This window comes from Trachurus japonicus, chromosome 4, assembly GCF_045865225.1.
Source record: "Trachurus japonicus isolate A0001 chromosome 4, Traja_1.0".
NCBI classification, from domain to species: Eukaryota; Metazoa; Chordata; class Actinopteri; order Carangiformes; family Carangidae; genus Trachurus; species Trachurus japonicus.
This window is the reverse complement of record NC_140910.1, coordinates 2,221,036-2,248,080: the sequence shown is the minus strand read 5'-3', so window position 1 is coordinate 2,248,080 and position 27,045 is coordinate 2,221,036. Positions and strand designations below refer to the sequence as shown.

The following is a 27,045-nucleotide window of genomic DNA, read 5'->3' as shown; positions in this document are numbered from 1 at the left end:
TTTTATTTTCTCTGTGTTGCTATATTGCTTTTATGTCCTTATATCAAATGTATATCTGTGCTGCTACTGGATACTTGAATTTCCCTTGAGATCAGTGAAGTATCTCTAAGTCTAAGTCTAATTGGCTACCATTATGTCTTCATGTTGTATCTGCTCTTTACCTGCAACAATGAGCTCCAGGTTGAAGGAGTTCTGGCCGGCTCTGTTGCTGGCGATGCAGGTGTAGATGCCGGCGTCGTGGCTGGTCACAGGCTCGATGACCAATGAGTGCACACCGTTTTCCCTCACCAGCATCTTATGGGCGGAGTCGGGGCGGATGGTCTGTCCGTTCAGCTGCCAGATGAGGTCTGGAGTGGGCAGGCCGCTCACCTGCAGGCGGCCAGGAGAACACAGCGACATTTAAAAAAAATACTGACCGAGTGTGTGAATGCTCGGTGGTGCTGAGAAGGAGGCTTGTGTGTTTGTGGAGTCAGAGCTTGTTTTTGTTGGAGAGACTGAGCATATTAGCTGCGTGCGTGTCCCTGTGGGCGCAGTGTGTGTGTGTTTGTTGGGGAGTATGAAAACACCAGTGTTTGGTTAATCTGTCTGTGCTGTGTTAGTCTGGAGGAGCCGGGTCGCCGGCGCTCTTTGTCATGGGAATAAACTGCAGAGAAAAGATCCGTCCCTGCAGGAAACACCTGCCGCGCTGCGCCCTGCCCACCTGGATGCATATCACCATGGACGTCACGTCATGCATATATTCACAGATATCACACAGGAGCGCAGACGGAGCAGTGATAAGTATTTCTGGAAGCGACCCAGTCTGCTTTTAGAAGTCGGGGCATTTTGAGCATGGAAAGTTTGGAAACACACAAATGATCTGGAAATAAATATTTGCTATAAATATCCTTGACATTAAGGGCTCAGGAGGAATGGAGGCTCTCGGTTTATTTCTGACACGCATAAAAAAAACCTGCCTTTTTATAGTGAGTTAATTGTGGGTCTGTTTTATTTTATTACATGTACCAGTTTTCAAAGAGTTTCTGAGTGCTGCAGGCTGCAGGGAGACAGAAAATGAGCACAAGTGTTGGGGCGGGTGCAGGGGGGGGAAATAATTGTAGAAAAACCCGATCCCATTTAAGCCCTGAAATGTGACACCGGCGTATTCTCCTCGACGGCCGTGAGCCATTCATAACGCGAGGAAGTGATGAAACATCTCGTCTCCACTAGTTTTTTTTTTTTAATTCCCTAAAGAAACCAGGATCCAAATGTTTGGCAGCGCTGACACGGAGCCTCCCTGAAAGCAACGCAGACGCTGAATTAAAGGGCGGATCTGAAATGGCCTTCTCTATTACTATGATTAACATATGCTCTTTGGTGCAGGCATTTTCCTCTCCGGTCATGTCTCAGTTATTCTGAGCCATCTCTTTGCTTTATCAAAAGAATAGCAGCGAGGTTTGAGGGCGCGAAGCTACGAGTTTTGGGTGTCATGGGTTTTTCAACTGTTATCTCAGCAGACCTCACTTCCAGTAACAGAGCTGAAGGGTCGAGGTAAAAAACACTCTGACAACTCATCCACAAAAAAACCCACAGTCATCTATAAAAACTCCGTCTTTGCAATAAAGTTCAATGCCTGACACGCCACACTAGACCAGAAAACACACTGTGTAATTTGCCTTTTAAGTTGTAAGAATGTCTCTAGGTTCCCGGCAGCTCCAACCAAACACTCCACTCTTTCTCAGATAAATCATCCCAATCAATAAATAACAGCTGTTTTCTGCGGACATTGTTTAGATGCAGTAAAAGGGATAGTTCAACATTTTGGCAAATTAGCCCATTGCCATAATCCTTAAAGTTTTCGGAGTAGGTTCATTACCTTTAATTGTCGGTGCAAACTATTTTTAGAATGGCGGAGCAGAGCCATGAGCTGCTTAGAGCTACGCTACAGGAGGCTAATGGGATTTCTTGGTTTCCCTCATCAAACTCATCACCGCGTTTTGGAGTTGTTGGATCGTGTAATCCAACAACTCCAAAACGCTCTGGTGGAGAAGTTGTGACCTGCACATTCACCACGCACGTTTTGGAGTTGTTGGATTGTGTATTTGATGAGTTTGATGGGAAACCAAGAAATCCCATTAGCCTCTGTAGCGTAGCTCTGAGCAGCTTGCGGCTCTGCTCCACCGTTCTAAAAATAGCTTGCACCGACAATTAAAGGTAACCTACTCCTAAAACTATAGGGATTATGGCAATGGGCCAACTTGCCAAAATGTTGAACTTTCCCTTTAAGACAGGGCAGCACTCTGACCTTCCTTCCCCTCTTTTTTTTTTTATCACACTCTACATACGGCCGTGTTGGCGCAGGCTGCATCTATTTACCTTGCAGTCCATCCGGCACAGTCGGCCCTCCTGAACGATGAGGTCACCGGGCGCCTGCAGGAAGTGGGGGCGGAAGTGACGCTCCTGGATGTTGTCGTTCTCATCACCGCTGTCTCTGGACCTGGACCTGGGTCTGATGGACAGAGGGACACGTTCAGTATTTCACATTAACTCTGTAACCTCTCTCCACTTTTCTATTTCCGCCCTCAACTACTCCGTCCCGGCCTCCTCCCACTTAATCTATGTGAGTCTCCTCGGGCCTGTGCAGCAGGTCAGGACCCATAGGTGTTCCTGTGATTCTGCACTATAACAACAATGACATCATCGCCCGGCCTGCACGTCAACCAGGGAGGGAAATAAAGAGAGTTAGGAGACACTGATTGTTATCAGCGATCTCCCTCCAAACATCTCGGAGCTCTTGTCTAATCAGGGAGTGTTCATCTAGATAACAGACTGTGGGCGCTTTTTTATGTCCTGTGAAGGGCGACAGTGATCTTCTGTGCATTTTTCAATATCAGGGTGAATGCGTCTCGTATATACAGGCTCATTAGAGCAATGAAAAAGCAGAGCAAACAGGTGTTCCCTCTCATTAACGCCAAGCTTTTCTTTCCCCGAGTAGACAGTCCAACAAAGAGCAGCGGGTGACTCAGCTCTCAGCAAACACTTGTGTAGATAGATAGCAGCGCCTTGGAACATTTTGCATCAGACTAACACACTTTTTAAATCTGTGCACAAGTGCCAGTACAGAAGTCGTGCAGATGTTGAGCAGCAGCAGCGGCAGCAGCCTTCAGCACATGTGCCAGCCAGCAGCTCAGGGCCCAGGATACAAAGACCAGGAGACTTTGTTGTCCTGTCCGTCACCAAGGTCTCACCTGCGCATGTGTCCAGGGGTCGAGCGCTGGCTGCGGCCGCGCTGGTTCACCGCCTGGACCATCATCCTGCCAGTGCAGCTCACCCTGCCCTGTGGGGAGAAGAGAAAAAGAGAAGGAGAGAGGCAGCAGTCAGACTGGGAGGAGGAAACCAAATGTGAGTGTTAGAGCTTGAAAAGGGCTTGTAGCTCATAAACTTTTGACCCTCATGAGAGCTTTAGTGATTTCCTATCTCATTCAACGCCCTCTTCCTCTTCAGGCCGGAGACCATTATCTTAATGCTCTTTATTCTCTCTAATGAGCACTGGCATCTCGTGGGGGCGGACCAACACACGTGCGGCGCACACAACTCTCTATCGTGTTTTGTATGGGTGTGTGTGTGTGTGTGTGTGTGTGTGGGTTCGGCATCCGTCTGCTCACCTCGGGGTTGCCCACCATGATGGTGTAGTTGCCGTCGTCATCCAGCGAGGCAGCGGCCGTGTGCAGGGAGCAGGTCCCGTCGGGCTCGCGGCTGATCCTGTAGTGCTCGCTCCTCTTGGAGATCTGCTTTCCATCTTTAAACCAGTAGACCTGCAACACGAGACAGAAGAGATGGAAACTATCAGGCAAGCTCCAACTTTAGCTTTAAAGGAGACATATTCTACCCCCTTAGTTCCCACGTGTCATAAAGACATGTCTGTGACAAGGATCAAACATCACAGCTCTTTTCATCCTCTCAAAACAGCCCTGTTCAGAACGGCTGGTTTCAGTGCCTGTCCCTTTAAATGCAATGAACCACTGCTTGCCCCGCCCCTTCTACTGCTACCAGGTAGGGTTGGGATTATGCAAATTTAAATCCTAGTTACATCACTGCAAGACAGCTGAGGGAACAGCTCATAAAACCACATAGATTTTATAGGGAGTCTGCACATTACAGATTTTTTTTGTCAATTCTCACATTTTGGGCCGGAAGGCAAAACAAACACCTAAATATATGTTAAAGAGCCTTCAAAAAGTGATATTTCCCTAATATGTCCCCTTTAACAGACTGATTTATTTACCAAACTATGCGTGGGCATTTCAAAATCTAGTATTAAGATAGTTTTAATGTGATGTTATTCCAGGGCTATCTCCCTGCTTCACTCTGATGTCTTAGTTCATCCTGAGGCCTGTCAACACCACATCATTAATGTGGACCGAGCCAGGCAGCCGCCCAGGCCCCCTCTTATCACAACACACGTGTGAGTGTATATGTACAGTATCTACACACTCCATCATCCACATCACACATCAGCAGCTCTCAGGCAAGGAAAACAAAACTAGGTCAGACTACATCATGTATATCTAATAACAGTAACGGCCAATGATTCATCGTTCACGTGTTCACATGTGGAAAAAGTCCCACCTTTGGTTTGGGGTCTCCGCTGACTTTACAGGAGAAGGTGACGGGCATCCCCTCAAAGACTTTGTAGTGTTTGAGCTTCTGATCGAAGGCCGGCGCCGTCCCGTGGCCGACGGAGTCTTCGTCGTGCTGCACGTCGTCGTCAGACTCCTCCACCGGAGAGCGCTCCAGCCTGAACTCGATCTCACTGATCAGACGCTGCTCGAAGCTGGACACCTTGTACTCCTGCACCACAGAGACAGAGAAGAGAAGTCAGTGTCAATCAAACCTCCAACTTTCTCCCAATTCCCTGATTCTCTGTCCCGATGAGCCGCTCCTCCTCCTCCTCCTCCTCCAAACCATCTCCAACAATCTCTCATCACTGCAGCTCTGCTGAGGCAGAGGGAACATCTGCAGAGCAGCGCGGTCTCATGACACATCACACAGATAATGACAGGCCTCGGGCGCAGCTGCAGAACCAGCATTTAAATCCTCCTGAACTCACTGTGCCACTCAGAACGACAGCGATCAAGCAGTGGCCCATCCTGATCCTCTGAGCTCTGATCCCAGGCAGCTGCTGCAGCATGTCCCCTCTGAGCTCTCACACACTTACAGTGTGTTCACTGCTCGGGAACCAGCACAGAGGGAACCTAATAGCTACTTCAGTCACACTAGGAGAGTAACACTGCAGCATGCAGAATGCAAACCAGAGAGAAAGTTCTGTTTGAAACCAAACGTGCTGATCCGTCCATGTACGTACTGAGCTACAACAAACACTAAAGTGTGCAGATCCACTTGAAACACACACAACATAGAGTCGATATACTATATGATCATATACTGTGTGTGAAGGAACTACACAACCAGTGGACACGGTCCCTCGTCCAGGTGTCCTAGTCAAAGTGAACACATCCAAGACTTCAGTGCTACATTGTGTCATTGTCACATTTACACACAGTGACATTTTACATAGAGTGAATAGAAACCCAGCAGGTGACACAAAGAAAAGAAACTCAGTTTTCAATAACCTTTTGAGGGTAAGAGTCTCTATCAGATGACTTGTCTTCCTGTTGAGAGAAAGAAGAGGTTTGTGTGTCTGTGTGTGTGTATGTGCTGTCGGAGCATCGCTCAGTGTGGGAGACACTGAGTGTGTTTCAGTGCGTACCTGTTTTAATCTTACCTGCTCTCACAAATAGAACATTCTCAAGCACATGCTGGAAACTGTGTGAAAATACAAATGTGTCACGATGCATCAGCGCTGATGTTGGAACAGGCTTAGAGTTTGTGCTGAGAGCCGTGCACTGCTGCAGCCTCACAACCGCTCGCATTGTTTCTCATGCCGACATCACACTGGGATGTCACGGTGCTAAGTCGACATCGGCCGCTAACGAGGACACAACCTGTGCTCTGGTGTTGTTTGAGTTATGATTCTGTTAAAGGTGATCCTGTGTCTTTCAGAGCCAGTTAAGCTTCTTTTTTACTGTTATTGTTTCAGACCTTCGACTGGTGTGGATCAGCATAATTACTAATGTAGACAAGAAATGAATTGCCAATGTACAGTAATGTCTGCAAAAAGTAACGGCAGAGTCTGTTGTTGATCCATATGAACACATATTTGATGTGGCTCAAGCCTCTCTTCTGATTGGCTGACGGTTTTCTGAGTGATCCAATTAAAATATAGTAGATTTCAGTTAAAACACTCAGGGAACCCCAATCCTGCAAGATCAGACGGTGGATCCAGGTGGGCGGGGCTTGGGACATGACTGAAATTGGTGACTGTTTTGTTGTGACATCACAAAGACACAGAAGTCCTGACGGCTGGTTTGTGAACACAGGCTGTGTGCATTTCTCTGTTCACTGAGGCTCTGATAATGTACTTAAAACCTAGACCTGATCTATAATCAATAGACTTGGACCTTTATATAATATTTGATCTTTTTGCCTTTACAGCAATAAAACGGCATCTATACCTGAATTATAATCAAAGAACATATACTGTACAAATCCACTTTTATAGTTAATGGGACCTCCTGTTGTCCTTCTGGGTCAAATTGACCCAATCTGTTTCCTTCCTCCATCCTTCCTTCTTTCCTTCCTTTCTCCCTTCCTTCCTTCCACAATCCCTTTTCCCTTCCTTCCCTTCATCCTTCTTCTTTTGATCCAATTGACCTGATCTGTTCCCTCCCTCCATCTTTCTTTCCTTCCTTTTTTCCACAATCCCTTTTCCCTCCCTTCCTTCCTTCCCAATTGACCCAGTCTGTTCCCTCCCTTCATCTGTCTTTCCTTCCTTTTTTCCACAATCCTTTTTCCCTCCCTCCCTCCCTTCCTTCCTTCCTTCCTTCCTTCCTTCCTTCCTTCCTTCCTTTTTGACCCAATTGACCCAATCTGTTCCCTCCCTCCTTCTATCTTTTCGCCTTCCTTCTTTCCTCCCATCTCTCCCTTTGTCCTTCCTTCTTTCCCTTCGTCCTTCCTTCCTTCCTTCCTTTCTTCCTTGACCCAGGAGGACAACAGGAGGGCTAAATGTCAGTTAATCAGTGAATAAAGCAGTGATTGTGTCGAAGGTGATACTACACACTCAGACAACACACACTCAAACAGCGTTGCTCTCCAACATGTTTGCAGCAACACTGGTTTCTACCAGTTTGCATAAACAGAGCTTTTTATGGAGGTCTCTGGAGGACTTAACAGTGTTTATGCCCCGCTTTCATAACTGACAGTTCAGCGGTGTTTACAGGGACAGAGCGTCGAGGGTGCACTCTGGTTCAGCAGAATATAAAGGAAAGCCAGAGCTCATGAGACAGGAATGACAGCGGCCAAGTATCAGTGGACAAGACAGAAAACAGAAAGGTGCTTGTGTTGTACACATGCAACACTGGGAGATGGTAATGTTTGTGAGTGCATGTGTGTGTGTGTGTATGTGTGTGTGTGTGTGTGTGTGTGTGTGATATCTCTAGGTGTGTGGGGTCCTGGTTAAGAGCCACCGTACCTGTGTGACTGGCTCCTCCTCTGTCTCCTGTGTGTTTAAGACTGTGGCAGCGTTGTCAGCACCCAGCAGCCTGCGAGCCATCTTCTCCTCATAGGTTAACCTCTGGAAGCAGGGATTAATGGGGTCAGCGGGATGAGGGGGTTAGTGTGTGAGTTGGAGAACACACACTTTAATACACACCGTCAGCTTAGCTACTGTATCTCAGCCTTGTGTTAATTAGGGATGTCTGGAGAAAAACATGATGGTTTTATTTGATGATGATGCATGAAACAGAGGCTGGACTCCAAAACACTTTCCTTCATGAATAGCTGCTTGTATTTGCTTGTTAATCTCTGTTAATGAACCCGTTACTGAACACACTCATTCTCTAATCACCTGGATCTCTCTAGAGTCACAACGCACACACACACCTGTTGACCATTGCTTATGCGCTCCTCTTTGAAGCGCAGTTTTCTCTCCAAATCCTGGATGACGGCGTCCTTGGATCCCTGGATGTCTGAGTCGGAGGTGAGGCGAGGCGTCTTGGTGACCGAGGACTTCCTGGGGAACGCTTTGCTGCGAAGGGACAAAACAGAGACATTCATCACGGTTCAAGCTGTGGCACTCTGCTCTGTGACACACACACACACACACACATACACACATTATCTCAACTCCTCTTTCCTCTCCAGCTCCTTTTGCCCTCTCTCTCTCTCTCATATCCACCCTTATCTGGACATGTGGAGCTATAGCATTCCACAATGTGTCTTCTTATCTCTCTCAGCTGCAGCAAGGAATGCCAGTGTTGGAGGGGGAGTGCAGGAGTCAGTGAGGGGCTGATGAAAAATTACTGGCAAAGGAGGGTGAAGGAGGAATGTCCTTGATGGAGGGGAGAAAAAACTAATTTGGCTCTCCAGGGCTGCCATCAGAGGAGGATTATCTTCACAACAACAGATTGTTATCTTCTGGTTCAACAGGCAGAGCCCCAGTCAAGATCCTGCAACCCTGCAGTCCATGTCAGCAGGACACGAGACTCCCAGAAGTGATAGATCCTCAACAGATACCACACTCCAGCACAGAAATCAGAGTGTTTATTTGGTTTTTGACACACCTTTCACTCTGAGGTCCGGCCCAGTTGTTCAAAAGTAATCTGATCGGATTTTGGATAATGGATTGGATCAAATCTTGAAAATGGGTTGTTCAAAACCAAAAACGGATTCTGAGATCGGATTAGATCACATAATCCAGTCTTGGTTTTCATCTGGATCAAACCCTCAGTTTGTGTTGTTCAAAACTTTTTAGTAGGAACGGGAAAACTTTGATTAAAAAAAAAACAGGATTATTCTGATCCCAGCAGTCGGGTGGATTCAGGAACAAAATGTGATTTAAATTAAATTCAAACTGGTCAAACAAACAATATTTATAATGTAGTATACAGTATACATTTATTGATTTATATTTTGGTTTAATTTTTAAACCATAACAGTGATTAGTAAATAAAGTCAACTTTTGAATATTCTACAACTGAAAAACTTTTCCCCAACTACTTTTTCCCAAACTGAATTTAATGAAATTTGAAGTTTGAATTTTAAAATTTGAAGTTTGAATTTTAAAATTTGAAGTTTGAATTTTAAAATTTGAAGTTTGAATTTGAAATGCATGCATGGGGAAATATTCACAATTTCACTAATGTAGTGTATATTTGCTTTTTTAATTTATTTTACCAGCCCAACCAGATGGGGTCTGGCTGTTTAAAAGATATTGAAGAAACAACAAAGAGCACAGAAAACAATACACTCTGTTTTCAAATAAACACACTTTGAGTGAGCCCATGCTGCTGTTCTACCTGTTGATTACAGACCAGTCAGCCTTCAGTGTGATGCACAGTCCCATCTAGAGCACTCATTATCTGGATTTGGTAATCTTGAAAGGTTTGGATCTGGATCAGACTGATCCAATCCTACTTTGCTTTGAACAACTGGGATAAAATTAAGACGGATTACGTGATCCTGAATAGCAAAAAAAGGGGATTTCAAAATAGTAATAATTTTTATCCAGATTACACCTTTTGAACAACTGGGCCCTGGTGCTTATTTTCTTGCCACATGGAGGCTAAAGCTGTTGCAGCTTGAGAAGAGTTGGTGTCGTACATGTAAGTGCGGGGGGTTCTGTGTGTGTGTGAACGGACTCTTTAGTTCGTGGTTTCCTGTAAACATGCCGTATAAAAATGTAAACATGTCATCTCCCATCATGCAGCAGACGTCCAGACTCCTGCCTCCAGCTAACGGCAGGTTTATCAGAAGGGGAGCACGAGCTATACATGTGAGGACCAGTTTAAGTGTTAAATCATTAGAGTGAGGACAGTTTGAGTTTGAGGTTAGACTTCAGGTTATAATTAGGTTTAAGGTTTAGGTTTAGGTTATGATGGTTAAGGTTAGGCATTTGTTTTGGACTTTATTTATCATAGATCACCATAGTGGGTGGGAGGAGGGTGGGTTAGAAGGGTTTCTGTTTCTGTTTTTTATGGGTTATATTGTTGTTGTTATGTGTATGAACGTTTGCTCATTAAAATGGAAAATCAATAAAGAAATTGTAAAAAAAAAAAAAGGCATTTGTTTTGGACGGTTAAGGTTAGGGTAAGGGGCTAGGCAAAGGGTTATGTCAATGAGTGTCCTCACAACGACTGCTGTACAAACGTGTGTGTGTGTGTGTGTGTGTGAGGGTTACTTACACAGTCCCGTTGCCTTTAGGAAGGCCCAGGGCGTTGACTATCGGACTGCCGGGTGTGGGAGGTGTGGAGGGCAACACCGAGGACAGGAAGCTGGAGGCTGGAGATGGAGGGACGGAGGAAAACGGGGAGGACATGTCTGAGTGGGCTGGAGACATCATGGGCGGAGGAGGTGGAGGCGGAGGGGGAGGGAAGTCCTGGCCGGGGCCTGATGGAGAGGACAGGTTACTGGAGCTGAGGAAGGGCGGGGGAGGCGGCGGGAAGGAAGGAGAGCTGGGAGACTCCACGCTGCCGGCCTTGGTGAAAGGAGGCAAGGTGACCCTGGTGAAGGGCTTGTGCGAGGTGGGAGGAGACAGCGGGGAGGACAGGCTGGACCCCGAGGAGCCGGAGGACTGGGTGACATAGCTGGTCCCGCCGGGGCTCTGGGCGGCGGCGGCGATGAACTGCTTGGGCCGGGCGTAGTTGAAGGTGCTGGCCTGCATGGTGCTTACGCTGCTCTCCAGCTCCTGGAAGGAGGGAGGAGGAGGGAGAGGTGGAGATGGTGGAGCAGGTGGAAGGTGAACTTCCTGAGGTTCTTGCTGGGGTGAAGGTGGGACTTCCTGGCTGTACTGCTGCTGCCAGCTGGCTGCTTCCTGCACCTCCAACAGAATCTGCTCCTGCAGCTGCTTCAGCTGGGACGCGTTCCTGCGGAAGAAGAAGATGGTCGTCACAAACTATGATGATGATGATGATGATGATGATGAAATTCTTTATTCAGTCACATCACATAATAGCTACGAACATTATCAACAAGGTATCTGTGGATATTCTCATTCATCCAGGTCATCGTTCTTTTCTGGGCAAATTGAATCGTAGGCAACTGGACTTGTATTTGTCTGGGAAGACGTTTGGCCTCTTATCCAAGGAGCTTCATCAGTGAGACTTGTTGCATACGAACTGATGAAGCTCCTTGGATAAGAGGCCAAACGTCTTCCCAGACAAATACAAGTCCAGTTGCCTACAAGGTAGTGACTGAAAAAGCACAAGCAAAAGCATAATGCTTATATGAATGCCTGTCCTACATACCAAATGAAGCTACCCAGCATTCTTACAATATGAAAAACAAACAACCAAACAAGCAAACATACATAAAAGCAAAACTAAACCAGAAAAATACTGAAACCAATAAGGTTAACAGTATTTAAATATATAGTAGTAAAGAAAATTAAATATCAGAGAAAAAAAGAAAGTGGGAAAAACAAAAAAAACAAACATTAACATTAGCCTTCATAAATTGCCCTGCATACCATTTTTTTGAAAACCGAAAATGAACTACACATTCGTAAATCCAGGTTAGCGTCATTCCATACAACACCTACAGTTATCACACACGATTCATCCTGAATGGAAGTGGGTGGAGGGTGGGACAAAGGTAACAGACTTGTCAAAATGTAACAAAAGCATGTGGCTGTTTTCAATCTATGCATGACACCGTCATCTGCTCTCTATCCAACTGTAGTCTGAACACAACTGGCAGAAGGTTTGGATGCCAGATGTGAGCCTAATGGATGGAGAGTTAAAATGCCAGTCAGAGCGTTGAGATGCACAAACGCAGCCGGCGTGAAGACGTCGGTTATTAAAGATGACAGCTTGATGATCAGCACGTGGCCTAAACCGGACTCACGGCGAGATGTTTTTCCTCCGGTCTGGAGGTGATACCCCGTCAGGCCCGAGCCTCAGCCGCTGTGGTGGTATGTGGACAATTTGTGTGTGTGATGTGTGTGAGTGGTTGAGGGAAGGAAACCCCAGCAGCAGCAGCACAGACTGATAGGTTATCAGCCTCCAGCCTTTAACAAAGACTTGTTAAAAGGCCAGCCTGTTGACAACACATCCAAAGGAGTCAGGAGATAAGTGTTAACACTGAGGGAAACAGCCCTGTTCCTGTTGTTGGGCCTGACGGGGAGGGGGGGGGGGCTGACTGCAGACTGCAGATTGCTGTGCAGACGTGATGTTTTTCTATCTGTGAGACGCGGTGGAAGGTGTGGCTCTGTGTATTTACACTGGAGTTGTGATGAAAGAAAAACACAACCGTAATGTTACGGTGTCTTTGTGCCAGGGATGGGTCCTGATGATGCAGTATTGTGTTTTTTCACAGAGGTGTGGTCGTCCAGCCTCTCCCCCCACGGCTCGGCTGATTCACCGCCGCGTCACGTCACCGCGGGGGGAGAGAGGGCGGCTGGAGGTTTTTTGTTGTGTCATCATCAGCTCCAAATGTGGAGTTTTTAACCCTCACTGAAGCAAACAGAACTCACATTAGGAGAGGTTTTAACTTTGAAAAAAAAATCCCCAGGACTGAGGTGAGTGCTCAGCATGTCCTGGAGGACCAGGAGGAGGACCAGGAGGAGGACCAGGAGGAGGACCAGGAGGAGGACAGGGGTCTTTGGGAAAAGGCTGAAGTCATAAACCCCTTCGCAGCGTACACAGTATCTGAGCCTGATGAACAGAATACACACTGTACATCCCAGCGGTGCGTGTTGCCGGGAGTCCACCGAGTTCACGTGCCCCAATCTCTTCCAGATGTGGAATAATCAGAGCGCTATTTCTCATCTGCGACAATGCAGAGCGAGCCCCTCCCTCTGACCTCCCCCACTATTCACTTGCAAACAACACTGGTGACTTTGATAAAACTGACAGTTGCAGCGGAGTGAAACAAACTGACGGCTGCGTCCCATCCAGGCATTCTGCTCGTGTGCTTCCCTCCACATGCCCCACTCATTAATTCAAGACTATCCATTGTGATTATCCCAGAGCACACGACCTATCCAGTTCCCCCCACACACACACATACACCTCCCTCTTCCACTCTCTTCTTCTCTGTGTACATTTTTTCTTTACATTCCCCAAAGGTCTCCTGTTCAGGCCTCCACCAAAAGAGTGCTTTTACAGGAATAGTTTGGCAGCTCGCGAGGCTTTGCAAGCGCTTTGCAGCGGTTTGATTCCTTTTTTGGCTGTGTTCTCGGAGCGTCAGGCAGAAGCACCCTGCCCGCCTGCTCCAGCAGAGAGGAAACACACTTCATTTCCTCGCCGCCTCATCCCTCCTCAACCACGACGCAGCGCTTTACCGCCTCAGCATGAAAAGACCTCAAAGACCCTCGCGGCGTTTCTTTCTACCCATGTTTCAGACGTCGACTATTGTAGTTTTAGAAGTCAGATGAATTTTTCCTCCCTTCTCTCCTCTTGCTCCGAGTGTGTGTGAGCGGTGGATGTTATCCAGCTGTAACTGACATCATCCTTCGCCTTAAAAAGTGTTCTTTACTTTCTATATAAAGCAGCAACAGCTAAACAAGCCCTCTCATTCATCATCTCTCTCTCTCTGTAGAACTTCCTTATCATTGAAGTCGTCACACTGAAGTCATCCATCCACATTAAAATGCACTGACGTGACATTTTAACATCTGAATGGTGCTCAAACTAATAGATTTCTAATTTTGCCTCCTGTTCAGACCTTCATGTGCATGTAAAGGTCAGCCTGTGTTATTTTCAGCTGCATGAACTCTTTTATGACTCTCGTAAGGTTTTACATGGAGCAGGCAGTCGGGGGGTCGTCCGGACTCTGTGACCCTGCAGAAGTGCTGCCTCCTGCCTCTCACCGTGCAGAGGAGACACACACACACACACACACACACACACACACACACACACACACACTCTGCAGGACAAGCCCTCACCACACGCCAGCGCCCGGCCGAAACCTGTGTGAATGGTTCTAATGTATGTAAAGACGTCTTGAGAAGCAGGGCAGGCCTGCGTTCCTCTCCTCTTTGTCTCTGCGGTGGAGCGGGGCTGAATTAGGAGGGGAAGTGTTCCTCTGTTGCCATGCCAACGGCCCTGTGTTTTGCTGTTCTGGTTGGAGCCAACTGGCCCACAGAGCGCCGCGCTGTGCTGAGAGAAAACGCTCCAGCTCCTCTGTCTGTCAGTCCAACTGTAACACAGTATTACTCTTATGTCTCGCTCTGTCATTGCCTCGGGTTTTTTTTTTTTTTTTGCCCAGACTTTTGGTTGGTGTACAGACTAGAGGCAGAGCACATTCACCCACTCCTTAGGCAGGAATGACTTTGTAGGGAGGAAAAAAGAAAGAAAAAGCAAAGAGGAGTCTGGTCTGAGTCAAGTTTGTCTCTGGTTTCTTCGTGGAAACGCTCAGTAAACAGACCCAGGAACAGCTTGACAGTAACTTAATTGAAAGTGTGTTTTACAGCCCCGAGATGCATCGGTCCAGACGTTCCAGACGCAGCGGGGACCTCACCAGCAGCATCTTGCTTTAATAAATGAAGACCTCAACCATGTGAAACAGCCATGTTTACCCGCCGCTGCTCGTCTGTGCTTCCTGAACAGTAACGACCCGCCGTGCGTGAGAACGCCGACCGGGAGCGAGCCGGGAGCCGTCCACAGGTCCTGATGATCCACCGCCTCCTCAGCTCCCGCAGCTGGCCGAGGGGGACGGGGGCCGACTTTATTAGAAGTCCGGCCGGCTGATGACAGGAAGCGTGCGAGGAGAGGGGAGGGGGATAGAACAGGAAGTCGTTGAGTGTGCGTTGCCACTAATGAGGGGTTTCCTTCACTAAACAACAACATGAGGGGACGGAGGCCGTGGCTGTTCTGTTTAAAGCTCTGTAGGTGTGTGTAAACACCAGCAGTCAGATTAGAGGCATTAAACAAGGCATCTCCCAGGTCGTGCAGCAGCTACAGCGAGGGGGGGGGGCTTTTATAGGAGCCCTGGCTGCTCTCAGGCTATAGGCTCATTGTGTGTGCGTGTGTGTGTGTGTGTGTGTGTGTGTGTGTGTGTGAACTACACCTCTATGTGTTTCTCCAAACACCTGTGGCTCAGTAACAGTGTGACCTTGCAGTTTGTAAATGATTTATATCCAAATAGTATCACACCTACAACACAAACACAACCCTGCAAATCCTGCCTGAGATCAGCACACACACACACACACACACACACACACACACACACACACACACACACACACACACACACACACACACACACACACACACACTTTGACCAGCCAGGAGTTGCCTAGCTGGGAAAAAACATGGATTTCACTTGTTTACCGCTCACACACCTGTCAGTCCTGCACCTATGCACACCTGGTTCATGGTTTCGTTCACTACACTACAACACTGTTGCATCATTATCATCATCATCATCATCACATCAGTGCGTCAACATGAACCCGTCTGTTGCCCCCAGCAGCAGGAAGCATCAGTCTGACAGAGCAGACGTCAGAGTGACGATCTCTCCGTCTGAGAGGCTGTGAGTAAAACTCTGTTGAGTCTGACTCTGCTTCATCTGAACTGAAGTCCTGTCCTGATGTGTGAATGTGTCATGTTCTCTAAACACACATACGCACACTATTGCGAAACTCTGTGACTGTATTGTTTACCGGATACGCTTTCATAACAAGCTGCAATGTAAATAACTGTGAATGTGCACGGAAAGAATGAAAGAGAAACCCGAAGTCTCATTAAATTCTATGATCCATATTTACTGTGTGTTTATCTCCTGCCTCCCTGTGTGTGTGTGTGTGTGTGTGTGTGTGTGTGCCTCCCTCCCTCCTCTCTGACAACACAAAGCAGACCACTGCAGGTTTCCTCCAACATTTCAACATAATCTCTCCGGCTCTGACCCCAGACCCGTCCTGCTGCTGCTGCTGCTGCTGCTGCTGCTGCAGGAACACACCACACCACATCCACACTGCCTCACATCTGAAAAAGTGTTTTATTCCTCGTCTGCAGCTTCCATTCAGCCGCGCTCTTCCCTGTCAGCTGACATGTTCTCCCTCAGCCTTTGTTCTGCTGCTGTCCTTAACTTATTTTCAACCCCTCTCCTCCCTGGGTACCCCACCCCCCCCCCTTTTTCTACCCCTTCTCTTTGGCTCTAATTGCACACACACCACATAAAACAGAACCAGACTGTTTTCCTACGCCCCCCCGCCCCCTCCTCTCCTCCTTTCACTTTAAAACGTAGCACAGACCGTTTCTCTTATTCCAGCTACATCAACAGCTCACGGCTGCTCCATTCACCCACTTTCTCCCTGTCCTACTTTCTTCCCTTCTCCCTTTCTTTCTTTCTGGGCTCATATTTCATATCCGAGTGGAGGTGGAGGGCTCTCCACAAGCGGCGAACGCTGCTTTTCTCCATATACCTCCATCCATCGACCCCCCCCCACTCCCCACTCACTCTCCCTCCCTCATCTCTTCGCTCCTTCACCTTTCGCACTCTGTGTCCAAGTGAGATGGGGAGAGTTTTTTTTCTTTCTCTTTAGCAGGAATGCTGAAGACATTCTTCTCTGGATTGGAGTGGGAAAGACATCGCCTTCAAATGGGATTAGCAGCAGGAGGGGAGGGAGAGGAGGAGGAAGAAGCAGAAGCAGAAGAAGAATAAGAAGAAGGAAGAGTCAGAGAGAGAAAGAAAGGCAGAGTGAAGAGCGGCTCAGAAGAAATCAGTCAGTGAAAAGAGTTGCAGCCGAGTAAGACAGCAGCTTTCTCACCTAACAGACTCTATTGTGTCAACTAATCCATCTGACTCCACTGAGGAGCTCTGCAAACAAACCAGCCTCGCCACTGAGACTGAGTGCGTCTGCATCACAGACACAGAACTACAGACGTAACTTTGTTCAAGTCTCCTCTTCTTCTTTCTATTCTTTTCATTCAGCCTCCAGAAAATGAATGAGTGTCAAACTCCTACGAAACCACACATCCACTACTTTAACTTCAACACACCTCAAAAAAGTCATCCTCATTCTAGCTCCATCATGTGTCCTCTCAATCTAATGACAAAGTATTTAGCTCTAGTGTTTAAAAAAAATAGATAAATAAAAAACCCAAAGAACCATAAGTTTAAAAACAAATGTAAACAGTTTAAAAGTTAAAGATGTAGAATCCCTTTATTCATTTTCCCATCATCCTCTGTCCCGCTGACGTTTGCTGACTTGTAATGAGTTGTCACTCTACACAGAAGCAAGAGGAGAAGTTTTACCTTCAGTGTTGTTGTGGTCTGGTTGTGGAGCAGCTCTGATATTTCCCTTCAGGAGGCTCAACTACGTCTCAGTGCTGCTCTGCCAGGTATGAGGAGCATATATACAGCAGCGAGCAGCCAGACGGTGACAGACACAGTCGCTCCCTCTCTCTCCCTCTCTCTCCCTCTCCCTCTCGGCATGAGTCAGTCCGTCTGAGCTCCTCCTCTTCAAAATAAAAGCACCTAGCCTGCACCCAAAGATCAGCTCCTTTCAGAATAAGAGCTCAGTTACACTACACAGTGGGTTACTGACCGAGAAACTTCCCTCTGGGAGTTAGGAAGCAAAAGTAACAACAAGCTCTCTGAGCTGTGGTAAGAGAAGAAAGGTGTGTAAGCAAATGAGAGAGAGACACCCGTATCTCATTTCTTTTATTCATATATTTGTGTCTTTTTTCTCTGTGAGTGACTGAGGACTGGAGGAGACAGGGTGACTTAGGAGACAATTGAAGATAGAGTCGATGAATTAATCACATCAACAACTCTCTTTGTTTGACACAAACGGGATTTGTCCTTTTGTAAAGTAACAAATGAAACAACGCCCTGAGTGGAAATGACAGTCACATTGTCTTTACGGCCACAGAAACATTATCCACTATTCACCTGTCAACAGAGCACAGGAACTATTATCTCTGAGCCCAGCATCAATAGTTTTAAGTAGCACATAAATGGACCTCGGGAACAGTTTGAGTACATTCTGCCTGTGAAACACTTCCACCATAACCACACAGGTCTGACTGCATTCACCGAAAATATGCAGTTTTTCTATAAAAGACGTTTCCGTTTCATTTTTATGCCATGAAACAAAACCTTCCTTAGGAATTCATCATTTCTATTTTTGTGTAACGTTTCTATTTTTAGAGTTTCGAGTGTTTCCAGGCTGCTGATGAGTCACACGGTGTTGATGGGAGACTGGATGAGGGGGAGTGGGGGTGCAGGATCTGGTTCAGGGGGTGGGGGTGGGGGGGTCCTGTGTGAGGTTACAGGAGAGGGTCTTCCTCATGTGCGAGTCACTCCCTGTGTGGTGACTCAGTGACACTCGGAGGCGAGTCAGAGTGAATCTCCTCACTGCTCAGAGAGTGTGTACATGTTACAGCCTCTAATTACCATCCAGGAGTGGCAGTTGGTGTGAGAGAGAGTGTGTACACCGCACACGCAGCCACACACACGACCAACGGCCGGGGTCAGGATATAATCAGAGGTTGATTGACTTCATCCGGAAACAATGTGATTCAAGTGTGTGTGTGTGTGTGTATTTGGGGTAATGTGTATTTATCTGTGTGTTTCTCAGTGTTTAACATACCAGGCTGTTCTTTCCTGGGAAGCACAGCCTGCTCTCTATGAGGGGGCTCACTGAGGCCTGTTAGTTTCCATGCTGTCAACTCCCAAACATACACCCAAGCCTCCCGCTCCCCTCATCCCTCTGCACATCTTTTCATCGCCCCCTTTCTCTCTCTCTCTCTGCTCACCCCCTCTTCCCCCCTCCCCCTCCTCTCCATGTACTGAAGGTCAGCGCCGACAACTCTCTTCCTTATTTGGAAAGTTTCTCCATTCCATGCAGGTCACTCTAGCTCAGCCGACCAATCCAGTGGTTAGTTAGTCTGGTGTGTCAGCCAATCCTGTTTCTCCCATATCCTTTTAAGGACTGCCCATCTCTGACTCTGGAGGTTGATGTGAAATTATCTGCTTTCCTGCTCCCTTGTGTCTCCGGTGACTTCATTTCGCTTTTTATTCTGTTGCACAATCTCCTTTTCTCCCCGATGACAACTAACTCTCTGTCTCAGCCTTTTTCCATTTGCTGTTAGTCAAACACCCCTGTGGCCCGCAATCGCTCCGCTGTTTTACTTCTATTTCTAATTAGATATTTGATGATGATGTACAACAAGCAAAGTTCTCAGTGTGTAGCCAGCACCATATGCGGTTATTTAACATGCATGTTTCCTGCTTTCCATAAAACCACAAGCAACACCTCGACAAGAAAGTGATTGTTAATACTTCATTAGAGAGTTCATGACTTGCACCTCGTAAACAAACACACTGCTGAGAGGAAGCTCTGAGTCACAGCACAGATATGCGACAAATCCTGGCAGCCAGATCTCCTTGCTCAGCAGTGCAACACAGAAACAATATAGGCCCTGCTTTAAACTTAATACAGCAGGCCTGAAATCCTGCTGGTAGTCTGATTAAGAGAAAAAAACTATGAGAGACAGAATGTGAGCAACTAATCACCTGCTGCTGCTGCCTTGCACTGTAAACATAAGTACAAGCCCAGTGTGTGTGACAGCAGGAGACTGATGAGCACTGCTGGCATCGAGCAGTTTGTTGCCTTCAGTTTGTATGCTGTTCCCCTGACAACAACCTCAGTGGGGTTAAAGAGGTTTGGAGCTACTGCAAAAATCGTTTAATCTCAGTGGTATGGCAGTCATGTCGGGGGGACATGGATTGAAACGTATAAAGTCAAGTTGCATGCAGTTTCTAAGTATCAAAGCCTCAGTCCACAGAGAAATGCACACAGCCTGTGTTCAGCAGCTGAGCCTTAAAAACCAGCTGTCAGGACTTCTGTAACTTTGTGATGTCACAACAAAGCAGGAACTGCTCTCAGCCAAGCCCCTCCCCCCTGGACCCACCATCTAACACTGGTAGTGTATCATGAAGATATAATTATAACATGTCACCCAATATCAATTTGATTATTAAGATCTTATTAAAGGGATAATTCAACATTTAGGCAAATTGGCCCATTGCCAAAATCCCTAGGAGTAGGCTTGTTACCTTTAATTGCTGGTGCAAGCTATTCACCACGCTATGAGATAATAACGTAACGTTACGAGACAGAGTTGTTTTCAAGGTAAATTCATGCAAAACCGCTGATGCGCATTCCCGTCGGGAGCAGTTTTTCAGCAAGCAGTCTCTGCATTTGCCTCGAAAACAACTCTGCAATGATGAATGTGTAGGTCACAACTTGTCCACCAGAGCGTTTTGGAGTTGTTGGATTGTGTATTTGATGAGTTTGATGAGGGAAACCAAGAAATCCCATTAGCCTCGGTAGCGTAGCTCTGAGCAGCAACAATCAAAGCTACCTAAGGTAACAAACCTACTCCTAAAACTATAGGGATTACTGTATGGCAATGGGCCAGTTTGCCAAAATGTTGAACTATCCCTTTAACATTACAACTTAGATTTCAGCAGTAACACTTAACCACTGAGTGTGATATGGGTCACGATATATAACAACATATATAATGTAACATCTGGTCTATAGCTTTAGATAACTAACAGACTTCCTCTACTGAAGCAAGCAGATGTAACTGAACTGTTACTTTCCTTCCAAAGACTACGCCTGCTCTAACTTCCTTATAATCAGTGCAAGTGCTGCTTATTGTATTTACATTAGGTCTTTGGTCTGTTTTAATTCACACATGCCGTTTTCTGTGTCTCTTAGCCCACACCGTCAATGGTTTATAACAGCATCGCTTGAAACAAATCAAAGGATAAAGAACTTAACCTGAATTGTTCCAGACCCTTTGCAGAAACATCAAATCTCTGCAGCGAGAAAAGGCTTAAATCAAGGTCCTGCTAAGTGCCAATGTGCGCCTGTTTTCCATCAACTGTAATCTCAGCATACTGAGTAAAAAATGAACATAGAGCTGCGCTGAAAACAAAAAATCCACAGACATGTCGGTAGTGAGAGTTGGGCTCGCGCATAAAAAAGCAGACTGTGGAATGAAATACGTGCAAGAGAACAATTTGGACTGTCAGAGTTGATTCCTAGTCTTATGACAGGGAGATTAAGCTGTGGAGTGGTTCGAGGATAATTGTTGCTCTCTGCTACTTGGTGTGTGACGCCCACCCAGACATTATCCTAACGTATAATATAATGCTTTGCCTCTATTATCATGGTCAATATCATGGTGGTCACACCTTTGACGCGTTGCACTGGCACTTCCCACTGTCTCCTCCTTTGTCGTATTGTCTTGTTTTTCACATTGATAAAGGTGTTAACGTTTCACTGTGTCATGTGTAATATATCAACAACCTGGAGGGACATAGGTGACTTGGAGGCAACACAAAGAAATCATTTCAACACAAACCTCCGGACATCCACCATGTTGACAACACACAGTCACATGTTTCTGTCTTGCTCTAACAAGGATTTGTCATTAGGCCGTGATGAGGCAGAATGAGGCAAAATGTCCTCGTGAAATGTCACACCAACTAAACATGAACCTTTATCAATACAGGACGGCAGACAGTGGACACCTCATCCATCACAAACACACACACATGTGAATGAGAACACACACAAACACGCAGATTTACAAGCTCCAGGTGTTACCAGTCTATGGTGATGTGACTTTACACACAGTCACATGTGTCCAGTTAAACCCTGGAGAGTCCTGAACAGAGGGGAGCTGTGCCGATGAGTCAAGTGAGACCATAACTCTGTGCAAAATGTCAGTGACCTTATGTTGAGACACACTGCTCCTTCCAGCTGAATGATCTCCCACAGTGTTTAATATATGTACATTAAATGGAGATCCTTCTGTGGGGAGCTGGTTCATCTTCCAGACCAACAGCTATACGCCACTACAACTGTTAGTTTCCTTAAATATAGAGCAAAACATCATTTTAGCTGAATAGTTTTCTCTGTGTGCCTCATCCTCTGAGCAGTTTATGAGAGGGTAACTGCAACACTGGTTGTATATGGAGTCATTTGTTTATTCACTGTTGCTTACAGTAGTCTGAAAAAAACACATCCATCAAATTCCCCGACTGAAGCAAGTAACCCAAATATTATTTGTCTCTATGTGTACAATCACTTTAAAAACCATGTGAAAAAAAGAGCTTAATTCCAGAGGAGCACACACAATGAGACAGTGCAACAGAGCTGTTCTCCACCATGGGATAAAAGATTCTGCTTTCTCTCCAAACCTGAACCCTGTTTCGGATCCGACCGAACAATCTGAGCCTCTCCCCTGAGAATTTCCTTTGATTCTTATCCTGACGTCTGGCATTAACACCGGGCATCAAACCCAAATACCTACCAACCCTGCTCTCTCTTCCTTCAGCACAGAAAAACAGCAGGACTGTTTTCACAGCCCGGCTCTCCTGCAGTCCCTCCTGCCTGCCAAGTCACACAACGACTTCCTCCAACTCATCAGCTCGCTGTTATTGAAGCAAAAAATCATCCCTTACCCAGGCTTCCAGCATGTTATTCCTATGATTTAGACGCATTTATTTTAGATTTGTGAACATGAACATATCCCCCCAGTAGCTACAAACACTGGTGTTAAGACTGTAACGTTATTTGAGGCAGCTGTGGCTTTATAAATAATAAAGGATGCTGGGAAAACACAGAGTAATTGTTGGTTATATATGAGTTAACCTGAGCATAAAAAGTTAAATGAGCACAAAAACTAATTGTCATTTTCTGTTAGAATCCAGATTCTTAGGCCTTACTGTATTAAGTGGTTTTGTCAAATAGTAAAACTCAATCCCTAATACCTTAAAATAACTACTGTAAAACAACCAGGCCATTTCATGATATTAGCTCATTTTGGAAATACAAGACAACAGGGTCATAGTTTCCACTCTGGCTATCGAATTAACAACAATTCAGCAAAGTGGTTTGTTAGAAAGTTGTAGGGGTGATTAAAAAGAACTCCTGCAAATAAAAAAAGCAATTAAAGCAACAAACTGGAGTTACTGTGCTGCTGATGTTTCACAGCAGCAAGAGCCTCCCAGTCCCAATATATCAGTCTGAGCTGGACAAGTCATACGACCAACAGGATACAGTGAACGGGGTGATAAGCTCGGAGGGCTTTAGGTTGAGCGCGGTCACGTTACCTTAGGAAACAGAGAGCTGACTGGCAGAGACGTGACCTCTGTGTAACAGAGTCGATGTTTTTACTGTGTAATTACACAATTTAAAGGGGAGGGGGCAGGAGAAGGATGGCCTGTGTTTTCTAATTGCCGCACAGTGGGGAGCTTTTGTTTTTAGCTGTATATTCCTATTGTTATTGTGGAAAGAGCCTTGGCTGTCTCTGCTATTTGGAAATGTAACGAGGAAATGAAAGCCTGTGTCTATCATACATCAGTGTTTCCTACAGAGACATCTGATTTGATGAAATTGAACGGGTTAGCTATCTTTTTACTACGGAAATGTCAAAAAACATCCTATAGCTGCTAGGCACAAAACCTGTGGAAATGTTGCAGTATAAAAGACTCAACTGAAGACTGAAGGCCAAATTTGGTGCCACTCAAATCACATCCAGAGCATCATCATCAGCCTCTCAGACAAATATTTACCTGTGATTTTCTGTCTCCTCGTCTATACTCTCAGCTCTGGAAGCACAGAATTAACAAGTCATGACATTATGTCGGCAGATATGCAACAGCACCCACGAGCAGTAATCAGATTCAGTGCACATGCAGCGTAAAGAACACCAAGCTCTGCAATACTGTGACCACATTCTAGTCCACATGCAGCCTGACATAACCCACAACATCACTGCTGCTGATACCGCTTGTGTTGTTCAGTACCGTGACAGGCAATGGGAAACTTTGCCAAACTAAAATGATATTTTTAAGTTAAAAGTCAAAGAAAAGTAAAGACAGGAGCAATAGTCTACAGCCTTGCTCACAGCTCTTAAAAGACTGGTGCCATAGTCCAAAATAGTGGAAAACCAGACCAGTGTTTTTACAGTTCACCCACTGTGGTCCATGAATGTCTTAATCAGAAATTTCACACCTTAATTTTTAAGATATGAGATAAGTCAGTGAGATTCATCATCAATGAATGTCTGAACAAAGTCTGGCACCAATCCATCCGGTAGATGGTGAGATATTACACTGAAGAAATGGTTGATGACGGTTGTGCTGAAGAGAAAGACAGAAAATGTGGTTCATCCTGAGGGGAACATGAATATTTGTTGCAAATTCCTTTCAAATCTGAGTTACAAACCCCAGCCTCAGAAAGGTGAGGGAGGTCAGGGAGTCACCACAGTCAGTGGGTTCATCCTCTGAGTGTCATGAATGCACACATATAATGTCAATCCCTCTATTTTTGAACATCTAGGGAACCAAACCAAAATGAAACCAACCAAACAACATGAGATAATACCCTGCAGGTATCAGAGAGGCATCCTGGATTAGGATGATACTGTAACAATGTAAGCACAACCTGGTTCCCTGGTTTGAGTCCAGGTATTCATTCCCGTCACTCTCTCCATTTCTTTTCTTGTCAGCTCTCTACTCTATTCTTTCTAATCCATCACCAGGAGTGATAAAAATCCATGCACAAGAGCAGTGCACTGCAGACAGCTCAAAAACACAGGACCAGTGAAAATAAAGCCATTCTTTCCTCTAATAACAGTGACATCCTACCTGATCCCTAAAGAGCTCACAGAAAGGTGCTCAGGAAAAAAAACACAAAAGCTCTGTCCTGGGCTGGGCATGCAGTCCGAGGTCAGATAGAAACAATGGGAGCCATCCAGCAAAAGCCACGCAGATCTGTTTACAGCCAGAGACAGACGGCAGCTGGCAGACTCGCCCTGGCACACACGATGCCACACTGACACCAACATAAAAGCAGGGGAATGCTTTTGTTCTAAAAAAAAAAAAAAAAAAAAGGGTCTGGGATTCCCCCTTTAACCCTTTCCCAAAGCTGAGACACAACACTATCATTTCCACCAGACCTCAGACTGTCCTCCCAGTCTGTCTCCCTCCCACTGACCCCCCCGGTGACTAGCCTGCCCCCCCCTCGGGGCACAGACAGCAGCAGGTACTCACAGCTTGGGTTTGGGCTTGGTAGGCAGTGGAGGACCCTCCTTCGCTGGAGATGGAGACACTTTGCCTGGGGTTGGAGGTGAGTCTGGTGCCACCTGGGCTGGTCTTTGGGCTGGGATGTCTGCTGTGGGGCCAAACTGTGGTAGAGGTGGAGGTGGGGGTGGGGGTGGTAGCATTGTGTCTTTAAGTGGGGTTGGAGGCGATGGAGGATTCAGAGGTTGGCCATTCTGTATCGACACTTTCCCCTTGTCCTTGTCCTCCACCTCTGAGCCTATTTGCAGCGCAGGCAGAGCGGACACACTGGGCCAGATCTCCAGCTCCTTGATATGGAAAGCCTCAGAACTGGGATGAGCTGGCGTCTTGGGTGGCAGCTCCAGGAGGCTGATCTCTGTGGGAGGGGGTGGAGGAGGGAAGGCGGCCGTATCCTCAAACCCTGAGCTATCACCAGACATGCCATTACTGGAAGAGTCCTCGGCCGCTGAGGGAAACAAACATGAGGAAAGTGGAAAATTTTGGACTTTCATGTTAAGTTTTTCTTCTGGCCACTGCATAGCTCAGTAGATGAAGATTAAACACAAACACATACACATACACACAAACACACACATACGACTGTGTCACAGCTGATGTGATCTAAAGCAGCAGCTGGATCCAGTCAGACTGATGCGATTCCTGTTTATTCAGCCTTTCCTCTAACCACACAGTGAATCCTGTGCTCTACATACACAGTTGGGCCTGTGAGCGTACACACCTCTCACCTTTGTCTCCCACAGACTTCACAATAACAAACAGGACAAAGGTCGATCATCTTGTTGAGACATAACAAATGTCTTTTATCATTGGTCATAAACCACAGGTGCTGGAGTAATGACCAAACCCTGATTCATTAAATGCTTTACAAATTTTACATTTCATTTTGTTTAATTTCACAATGAGTCATTAATCTCTTGACAACAACATCGTCTTACATGTGAGCTGTTTAAAATAGTGCAGATAGAAGACTAGAGACTCATCTTTTGATGTTACTCTATATACTGTATGTTATATGTGTGTGCTTAAATTGTTTTTATATGGCTTTTAGCCACTCCCACTGTCCTAAACTCTAAACTGATTGTTTCTGTATCTACTCTCTTAACTTGACCTCACTCTGTCCTGGTTTTGTTTGTTTCCTTTGAGTCTCTTGTCTCTGTCTTCCGCCTCGATTGTATAAGTACTTTGTAATCTCTGTTTTAAAGGTGCTGTATAAATAAAGTTATTGTTATTATAAGACACTGAATATGACAAAATATTTTCAAGCAAATAAGATTATTCTGCAAAAAAATAACATTGTATAACTGGGACCATTAACAATTGTCTTTGAGGCCTCAGGCTGGTTTATTCTTGCTACTCTCATCTTTTACTAAAGCTTGGAAATGTAAATCTTGTTGCATCCATAGTTGATTAAACTGAGGGGTAGACAACTAACTTCACCTTCATTTGATCTGAATGGTACAAAGGTTTCAAAAGTCACTTGTGATGAAAAATAAAATGAGATAAAAAAAGTTGTGTTGTCCTTGTGACTAAAGTTTTTTTTGTCTTTTACACACAACAGAAACAAGCTTTATATCCTAATATGAGGAACTCCCCCATTGACTTCAACTCACCTGCAGTGACAGTGAGCTTGGCTGTGCTGTTTATGGAGCCGTACGGGTTGGACGCGGTGCAGCTGAACAGACCCCCGTCCTCTGGAAAGGCCTCGGCTATCACCAGGGTACAGATCTCCTCTGAAGATAATAAACAACCATTAATATATGATTCACGACCAAACCATTTGAGATCCTCGAGCTGTGGTCTGAAGTCGGTCTTGTTCATTAGCGTAATTAAAAGACACAACAATGAGCGGAATGACTCGTTGACACTTGATTTGTTTATAATGAGATG

The 27,045-nt window shown here is 45.9% G+C and overlaps 1 protein-coding gene across 11 annotated transcripts in view; it reads right to left on the bottom strand.

Moving 5' to 3' along the window:
* Window positions 1-27,045, bottom strand: part of palld (palladin, cytoskeletal associated protein) — a 60,764-nt gene that overhangs the window by 3,535 nt on the left and 30,184 nt on the right. For 2 of the 11 annotated variants that reach the window (XM_085773313.1, XM_085773314.1), the window contains 11 exons: window positions 26,769-26,888; window positions 25,129-25,603; window positions 23,647-23,682; window positions 10,281-10,961; window positions 7,981-8,125; window positions 7,571-7,672; window positions 4,609-4,830; window positions 3,645-3,794; window positions 3,228-3,316; window positions 2,356-2,488; window positions 162-369 (listed from right to left, as the gene is read on the bottom strand). In XM_085773313.1, coding sequence (XP_085629439.1) covers window positions 162-369; window positions 2,356-2,488; window positions 3,228-3,316; window positions 3,645-3,794; window positions 4,609-4,830; window positions 7,571-7,672; window positions 7,981-8,125; window positions 10,281-10,961; window positions 23,647-23,682; window positions 25,129-25,603; window positions 26,769-26,888 — 2,361 coding nt within the window. Of the gene's footprint in view, window positions 1-161; window positions 370-2,355; window positions 2,489-3,227; window positions 3,317-3,644; window positions 3,795-4,608; window positions 4,831-5,612; window positions 5,652-7,570; window positions 7,673-7,980; window positions 8,126-10,280; window positions 10,962-23,646; window positions 23,683-25,128; window positions 25,604-26,768; window positions 26,889-27,045 lie in introns of all 11 variants that reach the window. The other 9 variants (XM_085773311.1, XM_085773312.1, XM_085773317.1 and 6 more) reach the window with 7 other exon arrangements.